The sequence below is a fragment of the Canis lupus genome, chromosome 30, assembly GCF_011100685.1.
Source record: "Canis lupus familiaris isolate Mischka breed German Shepherd chromosome 30, alternate assembly UU_Cfam_GSD_1.0, whole genome shotgun sequence".
Lineage (NCBI taxonomy): Eukaryota > Metazoa > Chordata > Mammalia > Carnivora > Canidae > Canis > Canis lupus.
This window is the reverse complement of record NC_049251.1, coordinates 32,277,613-32,287,154: the sequence shown is the minus strand read 5'-3', so window position 1 is coordinate 32,287,154 and position 9,542 is coordinate 32,277,613. Positions and strand designations below refer to the sequence as shown.

The 9,542-nt window shown below is 40.4% G+C and overlaps 1 protein-coding gene across 9 annotated transcripts in view; it reads right to left on the bottom strand.

The window, feature by feature from the left end:
* MAP2K5 (mitogen-activated protein kinase kinase 5) overlaps window positions 1-9,542 on the bottom strand; it is a 256,636-nt gene that overhangs the window by 65,894 nt on the left and 181,200 nt on the right. The window contains exon 18 of one of the 9 annotated variants that reach the window (XM_038580798.1): window positions 5,367-5,402. The exons of the other annotated variants lie outside the window; for them this stretch is intronic. Within the exon in view, the coding sequence (XP_038436726.1) occupies window positions 5,382-5,402 (21 nt within the window). The 3' untranslated portion in view covers window positions 5,367-5,381. Of the gene's footprint in view, window positions 1-5,366; window positions 5,403-9,542 lie in introns of those variants that run through there. 9 annotated transcript variants of the gene reach the window in all.

Sequence of the window (9,542 nt, the reverse complement as noted above, 5' to 3'; positions counted from 1 at the left end):
AATGTATTTTTTAAATTAACAAAATTTTGATGGTGTCCTAAAAGTTCTTCCACGGGACACCTGGGTGGCTCAGTTGGTTGGGCATCTGGCTTTGGCTCAGGTCATGGTCTGGGATTCAGCTCCCCCTTGGTTTCCTCTCAGTAGGGAGCCTGCTTCTCTGTCACCCTCTGCCCCTCCCCCTGCCTGTGCTCTCTCCTTCTCACATAAATAAATAAAATCTTCAAAAAAAATAAATGAAATAAAAAGTTTTTCCATGTATATTTGTTCTGCACAACCACCCTTAGGTTGGCAGGGAGGATCATTTCTTTTTTTTTTTTTAACATTTTATTTATTTATTATTTATTTATTTATTTATTTATTTATTTATTTATTTATGAGAGAGAGGAGCAGGGGGGGAGGGAGAGGGGGAAGGAGAGACATCAAGCAGACCCCTCGTTGAGCAAGGAACCCTAAATGCAGGGCTCAAGCTCAATCTCACTGCCCTGAGATCATGACCGGAGCCAAAGCCAAGAGTTGGGTCACTTAATGGACTGAACCACCCAGGCGCCCCAGGGATGATCATTTGTAGCCTCTTGATCGAAGACTGGCTTCCCAGAAGACAGGGCAGGCCCAAGGCCATGGGAACAGTGATGCCGGGGTTTCTCCCATGATCCTTTCTTTCCACCATCTGTATTATATCTGTCTACAGTCACAGCATTATTTAAAAACAACTGGATTTTGTATATATTTATACTTGGTGTGGTAAAGTTGATAAATTATCAATTTTTGGCGGGTTCCTCTGAACTAGACTACAAGCTTCTCAAGGGCAGAATATATGTTTTCGCATTTCTTTTGCATCCATATGGCTTATCGGCAGACCCTTCACGTAATGCTTGAAAGCACTTTCCCATGTTTTACCCCAACTGCACATGGCACCCACTCATCCCTGCTCTCCCTAGTCACCATTCTCCAAAACCTCTGCCCAATGTTGACTGGCTGTCAAGTCGCCTTGGATGGTTCCCACTTAATGCTTTGCTGAATTACTGCTCCTTCCTCTAGTCAGGGAGTATTTCTGGATAATGCTGTGATGGGTAAAGATTTACTTTAAAAAGGAAGACGGGTTACCTGCTACCCTGGAGTGGATAAGGATTTTAATAAGCCATACCACCTTCCAAAAGTCTTGAAAGGCCCAGGTAACTTCTCCTATGGTAGGAGACACCTTTGGCATTTGCTTTTATTTTTTTCTAAGTACACATGGATACTCTTCCCCCATCCTCCATTCTTAGTAAGATATATCTGCTTCAACAGGAGAGTTACTTGTAATGAACTAAGAATCAGAAATCCAGTTTTGGCAAAGAGAATGTTTTTCACAAATTTCCGATAGTCAGGGGGATTACAACATTCTCTGAGGGAAAACATGCAGCAAACATTCTAAGTGAGATGTTTCAAAATAAATTCAGGAATAAATTGTACAACATTGTTCCCAGCAACATATAAGTGGTGTGAAATGAGTTCAGGGGAGAACATTTTCTCATGAACCGAGCTCTTAAGAGTTCTCCACTTTGCCCTACTCTGTGCGTTAAAGAAACCATGGTTTAAGACAACTTAAAATTTTACTATTTTAATGCTTTCTCTTTACTATGAGAAAGAAACAGCAATATCAAAGTCTTTTTTTACGATCTTATAACTAGACCGATTTTCCCAGGTTTTTAAAGAGAGATGTTGTTACCAGGTTTTATTACACGGCTTTGATAGCTACATATTATATGAAATCATCTTCATAAATTTTGTATTAAGGTAGCAGTGCTACTACCTGAAATTGATTCAAAATGCTTAAGATACTCAATTACTTTTTAACACTGTTACACAACGCGGTGACTTATATCTTCTATTTCACAAGAACTTGATGATGCAATATCATTGTAATTGATTCATTTTCTCAATTAAATAAAGCTACTGTGCTTTTCTTTATATGAATGCCACATAGACCATAGAGTTAGATATATCCTTTCCTTTCTCTGTCTCAGATATATTGCCTTCAAGGATGTATTTTGTTCCTCTGTTTAATTTCACCAGAAAATTTAATGCCACAGTCATATTTTTCAAATTCTGAACTGCCATGGACTCGACTGTATTTATATTAGGCATATTTTTCACCGCTAAACTCTTTGTTGTTTACCTTTTTCAAAGATCGCATTACTGTACTGGAGCAGCAAGCATAAAACAGACTGAAGCAAAGGCAACCTCCAGTCATTGCCTCTGCTTTTGCACACAGTTCATGAAAGAGTGAAGCCCCTAGTTTTATAGCACATTAAAAGTGGTACTAAGGGTACTCGATATAAAATGTTAGTTTTGTGAATGCCTCCCTTTATTCTAGGTCTGCCTTCCAAATGCTTAGCTGTGAGAGCAGAGTTCAGAGGAACACAATAATATTGTTAGGGCTGATGAACTGCCTGTACCCCACAACATATGAAATGCCGTTTATAACTAACTCGTCCAAGTCCAGAGTCCTGCTTGCACACTCTGCTGGTGGTGGGAGTTTCCTATGTGTAACCAGTACTCTGGGACAATGAGCAGAACAGCAATTGCTCCGATCATTTATATTTTTCTAATCAGACTCCAGAACTAGTAGCATTTTGATAGACTAATTAGATGAATCTTTTCTTTTTCTTTTTCTTTTCTCAGCCCCTAGCTACAAGACTTAAGTCACACTAACCAGAGATAGTTAAGCCTCAGTTTGATGTAAGACAGATCCTTGTATGTTTAAACGGGGAAGACTGCCTTCCTAACAGGCAGGCCTAGGTATCAGTTATGGGGTATTCCTGCAGTAACATTTATCATATATTTCCTTGCAAGGACCAAGTAGTTGGCAATCTCAAAAGCTCCTATAACATGACTAATGACTGGAAAATGATCCTAGAGAGGAAACTGCCAATGCAAAAGTTTGCTGGGGCCTTCAACTTTTTAGTCCATGACTCCAGCGAGAAATAGCAAGTCTGGGAGCCCCACGTTCCATTTCCATCTCTGTAGAGGTGCTTTTTACAGAGCGGGAAAGCCGTGGACTTGCCACCAGCCCTTTTACATTATGTGCAGAAGCACAATCAGGAAACTAAAATGATCCACCTACGTAAGTTCGAGAAGACACCGGCTATAGCTTTCATTTTCTCTTTTACTCTCAGAAATTATGACTTGCCCTGCAGCCCTTGTCGGAGAGATTTATGTGTGACCGAGGTCAGATCTTCCAATATCAGTTGACAAATTTTCTCTTTACATATTTACTGCTTTTCAAGCCTGTGTTATTTTCTCTTAAGTAGAAAAAGGAAATATAAAATTAAATGATATGGTTGGCATTTTTAAAGAATACCAGGGGTGTGTGTGTGTGTGTGTGTGTGTGTGTGGTGTCACTGACATCACACTCTAGCCTTCAACATTCTATTCTTATTTTACATTTTTGTGTTTTAGGAACGAAAGCTATTTTGCAGACTCTCTTTCCAAATCAGATGCGTCCAGCCTAACCCTGCCTAATATGAACCAGGATTATGGTAAATTGAGACTTTTATATTCTAAGTGAATAATGACCTAAAGTTTTTGTTTTCTTTTTTTTGTTTTTTGTTTTTCTTCCTTTTTCTTTTTTTTTTTTTTTTTAATTTATTTTTTATTGGTGTTTAATTTACTAACATACAGAATAACCCCCAGTAGTTTTTGTTTTCTTAATGAAAGTAGCTGCAGAGATAGTCTACTTCAATCTACTCACTTTGCTGCTAGGGAAACTGAGGTTTAGAGGGCCACAGTGTCCAAGATCATAGATACAGACTGGCCTAGACCTGACTGCTGATTCAGGAAGCTGCCTGGTGCAGAGAAAATGCACAAACACTGAGAAAACCCCCCAGAATTCCTGTCAGACCCCTATGGCCTCAGAGGCTCCCTCCTTTCACTGGGCTCAGCCTTTGTATACAAAGTGAAGGGATGAACTAGAGGAATCCGAAGACTCCCCCCAGACATAGCTTCCATTCAGGTGCCACAGCACTTGTTTCTACCCATGGGAGAACTGGTACTGGCATTCAATCTCATTTTATCTGGCACTGTGCTGGGTGCTAAAACTTAGGGACACATGGCCTCCAATGCATTATAACTTATAAAACCAAAGTGCTCAAATCTCAAAAAGGCTTCAGTGAGAGAAAAGAATTATTTCCACATGACCACAAGGTAACCACAATGCTTGGTACCACTAACTTAAAGTAAGATTTCCTAGACAAAGGACTGCTTTAGGAAAAAAAAAAAGTAGAACAGAATGTACTCTAGTGAACCATACATGGGAATTCTGACAAACTGATATTTTTAGATATTGAATGCATGAGGAAACAAAGAAAATGAATAATACGTAATTACTAAAATATAAAATGAACAAGTAAAATTCACATGTGCCATTGTATCTCTCCTGTTTATCAGCCTTGGTCCCTGTTCAAGTTCAAAATAAATCATGAGACTTAATTAAAAACTAAGGACTTAAAAATAGGTGGTAAGAAGATTTAGTAAGGAGCGACTCAATGGGCTATGAGAGAGTCATTAGGTTCCCCACCTTTTAAGATTTACTCATGGCATCTTTCTCTGCTGCCTTCAGCAATCACCAGTTTTGAAAAGCCAAAACCAGACATCCCTGAATCTCACAAACAGCTAGGTGGGACAGAAAGTCTCTACGATGCCCAGAGGAGGGCTCCGCTCAGATGGGACCAGAAAGAAAATCATCACAGCCATAAATTAGATCACTTGGCTCTTACCGCTTCCTGAGTATCAAGGACAATGCATTTTCACACAAAACACAGCAGCCAGAGCATCAAGGTACAGTGTAACATTATTCATTTGCTGGGTCTACCAGTCAGTGAGCAGGAAAGAAAGGACCTGACTGCCAGTCTACACTCTTATCTCTTGTGTATTTAAAATTGACATAGCTCATGTCCTATTCCACATAGGTATATAGGAACCCTAGTAAATCATCCTCTGGGCAAATGTAAATTTTAATATTTAGACTTGAATTTTGTGAGAAAAGCAGAGGCTCAGAAACATAATTTAAAATGATCAATGTGAATTATAAAATTAACCCTCTCCCTAGTGGTACAAAGACTGGCCAAGATGTCCATTAAGCACTTTCCTTTCAGATAAGATTTAGAATATTTTTCTTTTCAAAGAAGATACAGTTGCTGTATCAAACTTTTCCCTTTTCTTTGTTCCAAAAGAGGGTGGTCTTGTTTCAGAATCTAGCTTAGAACATCAATTATGTGTGTATGGGGGGTGCAGGCAGTTAGGGGAGATGCAGCTTTTTTGAGAAAGGCCTGTTGACCATTCCATTCTTTATGGTCAAATAAACCTGCTATAGCAAAAGATTTTTAACATGTCAAAATGTCTTAATGGGTTTTTTTCTGAAGCTCTCATTTGGTCTGTACTTCTACTAGCTCCAATCCTCTACATGCCATAGAATCCAGAACGATGTTAGAGGTCACCTGGTCTGACTCCTTGCTCCATGTGGCAATTTACTTTATAATATTCCTGACAGGCAGGCATCCTGTCTTTGCTAGAAGACTTCCAGTGATGGGATTTCAGTTATTCGATCCTGGGTGGCTTAAATTGTTGGAAGGTTCTTTCTTATTATGAGTTCAAATACGTCCTCCCACAAGATATGCCCATGGTCTGGAGCTGTAGTCACTAGACTTCTAGTGATGGCAATTTGCATATTTGAAGATGGGTTATTTCTCCGCAATGTTTTCTTTCCTGAGTGCACATCCTGTTTTCTTCCTATGACTGGTTGCCCTCTATTCTTCCCCCTTCTATTACTAATGACACTCTAATAACATTCCCCTGCCCCTCAATAGCCCATGTGCTTCACCTCCAGCTACTTCACCACCAGCTTTATGGGTGGGACATGCGGTTCAGGCTTAAACTAGTCAGTATCATCTAGATCCCCTGGGCTTGGGGAGTTAAACTTATCCAATCAAATTGAAGCCTAGGGCCTCCGGTTGTCTCTGGGGAAGAGAGACCTGCTCTTCCCTTCTAATAGGGAAGCAGGTCGCCCTGGAACCCTAAGCCAGTCTTGGTCTGTGAAGGAAGAAGCCCACCAAGAACAGAGTCAAAAGTGACTTGTTGGACCAAGTTCTACCTAAACCCACCAATACTTGACTTTTGGCCATGCTGTTCAATCAAATCCCTTTGTAGTTGAGGCAACCTGAGTTGGGTTTTCTCGCTACCTGAACTGGAAAACTGCCTGGAGGAGCTAGGTGTGGTTTGACAATCTCCACCACTATGATGGCATTTCTTGGAATGTGGTTCCATGTGCATGTGTTCCTCATAAAGCAGGACACCCACACCTGCACACATACCTCAGACTGACTGGCTTAGTCACCCTATTCGGGACATTATACACCACTCAGTAGAAGAAACTTCTAGAAGCTATAAGTGTGTTCATGATTTTGATAGCCATATCACATAGTTGGCTCATGGAGAGAAACATGGAAGTTTATTAATCTTGGACTGAAGAAGAATTACTTCTTTCCTATATTCTATTTCTTATATGCTTCATACTGACCAGGGTATTTGAGAGTCAAAATAAGTATATGATTAAACCAACTGCAGAATCTAAACAAGTCTGAGGAAGTTTCTACCTGTTGCCTCTCCCTTGCAACAGATAGGAAATACATCATCAGCCTTTTGTTTGTCTGGTTGAGGAGAGGCCTGTCCAACACTGAAACAGAATCATAGACTCTTGGGACTTGAAAGAATCTTAAAAGGTTTTTTAGTCTGACCCACCTCTGTTTGATCCCTGAATCCCTTCTTCATTATACTCCTAGCTGACTGGACTTCGGCCTGGATGCCTACAGTGATGGGGAGCTTAGGTCTTCTGTCTGTCTGTTCTACCTCTCATTCCAGTTCTACCTTCTTGACAGTACAAATCCATGTCTTTTCTTATATAAAACCCTCAAGTATCTTAAGACAACTCTTTGGAAGCTTTTATCCTTCAGGTATTAATGCTGGCAGGATAGGGTAGAAATATGGACACAGAAGAAAAGGGGACAAAATTATTAATTTAAAGCCTAAAAGTGTGTATTGATTCTTAGTTCCTTCTGATTCTAAAATTTGCTATGCCAACCTATAAAAAAGTCAAGTTAGACTAAATCACTAACTCACTTATTCATATATCTTTATCAAGTACTCTATACAAGGCACTGTATTGGAGTCTGGGACCCAGGGGATGGATGAGCTACCATTGCTGGTCCACAAAAATGAGTGACTTAGGGATCCCTGGGTGGCGCAGCGGTTTGGCGCCTGCCTTTGGCCCAGGGCGCGATCCTGGAGACCCGGGATCGAATCCCACATCGGGCTCCCGGTGCATGGAGCCTGCTTCTCCGTCTGCCTATGTCTCTGCCTCTCTCTCTTTCTCTCTCTGTGACTACCATAAATAAATAAAAATTAAAAAAAATTTTTTAAAAAATGAGTGACTTATTGAAGGTCCCTGAAAATTAGTGATAAAGATAAGACTTAAGCAGAGGGCTTGCATTCTCTCCTAAATGACACTCATTTGGATAAGATACAATTTGTTAGATTCAAGGAGCCGTAGATTTCTAAGGCAGTGTCCCCCAAAAAAGGGATATTTTCAGGCATTTCAAGGAATGCTTTCTTTATGGGCAAAGACTCTACATATTGCTGCCTTTAAAAATTTTTTTTGAAAAAATAAAAAATAAAAAAAAATAAAATAAAATAAAATTTTTTTTTGGCCATGATGTATTTGACAACATTGTTTGACCTGCTGAGATTTTGAGATAAATTGCAATTGCAGTCACTACATGTTTTATATGGGATTAAAAAGGAAAGAATTTTGAAATACAGTTACGCGTAATGATGTTAATTAACATGTGTCTTATTGGTTTGACTGTAAATGAGATTCAAAACAAGATTTAAAGAAGTCATGGATCTAGAATGAACTGAACAAAGTTTGATTTCTGTTTCTGAGTTGTAGGGCACACTTCTCATTTTGATATAAGTAAAATCTGGTCCAAAAGAATCCAAGAGCATACTTGGGGAGATGATGATGAGAAAAGCAGCTGAAGATAGGGAAAAGAGGGGGAAGTTGCTCATACAAAATGAAAGGAAACCACAGAAGGAACTAGGCCAGCATGTTTCTGATTCTGTTTACCAAATAACCCTAAGTTCTTATAAGATATTATTTAGATACATAAGCAAAAATTAACAGACAAAAACAGAACTGCTCTGGGGTTTGTGTGTGGATTGGTGTGTGTGTGTGTGTGTGTGTGTTTGTGTGTGTCAAGGAGTGAATGTCCACCTACCTATTTCATGTCCTGTCTCTCATCATTCTGCAAATCACTGACCTAGCACACCTCTCTCCTCTTTCAGATGAGAAAACTGAGATCTGTGGTGGGGAGGGAGGGCAGCCAACGATTCCACTGGTTATCTGCTGGGGGTGTCACTTCTTGCCTCCCCGTCCACTCTATAGTGAGTCAGTGAGCATTTGTAGCTGCCTGGCTAGGGAGGCAAAGGGCTGTCCAAAGAACAGGGGGTGGAGGAAGGCCTTTAGCTGGCAACTTTCTTTTGCTTACTGCATTTAACCAAACTAGAACTAGGACTGTAGTCAAGGTCTCCTTATGTACAGAATGGTGCTTTTTGCAGCCTGTTTCTGAACAGAAAACAAGACAAGCTTCATTATCCTCTTTGGTCTTTCTTTCCTCCTCTGGCCTCCTTTCCTCCTAAGATTGACCATTCTATTCTCTAGCTTTTCATTCCCTCTCTTCATGGCAGTCAACATCTACAGACTTTGACAGAATATGGCATAACAGAGTCCACACTTGGTTCTGACTGGTTGCCTCAGTTTCCCACAATTCCTTGGAGCTCACACCCTGGCTGTGTGCATAAACAAACAACTGTCTCCTTTCTTAGCTCCTAGCAGCCCGTGGGACCCTCTTTCCTCTTTGGTGTGTCCTGGGCAATCTCCAGTCCTAAATCAAATCTCCTTTGCTCTTCTTAGGCAACTCAGTGAGTTTTCAACGAACTTAGCTTGTCCATTTTATTGGCACTAAAGAGGGTTGAGTTCTGAGCATCATTAGCATTTTAGTTGAGGAAGAATTCCCAAGCCCCCCCCCCCAGGCATTCATTCAGAACTGTTAAACATCTAAAAAGTAATTTGTGCTCAAACAAAACTTGGCTGGGTCTGCCCCCTTCTTTAACTTAGAGTCCCAAATCTATCCAAGTTTTCTAAACTGAAAATAGTGATAAATAAAACACTGGAGTGCGATCAAAGTTGATGTCTTTGTTGCTGTTGCTACCACTGTTGAGGACCACGTTCCCTGCAGGGATCTGTACCCATCAGCAATTATCTGGTAGACAGGAAGCATCCTGGGACAAGTCCCTTCCATCTCTGCAGACACGCCAGTTGGAGGCAGTACTTGAGTGGATGGTTATGTAAAATAAAAATGGCCATTTGGGCTCAAAGCCTCTGGGTGCCTTTCTCCCTGCAACCATCTCTCTAGAGTGGGAACTCTGTTGCTAATACCTGGTAATCA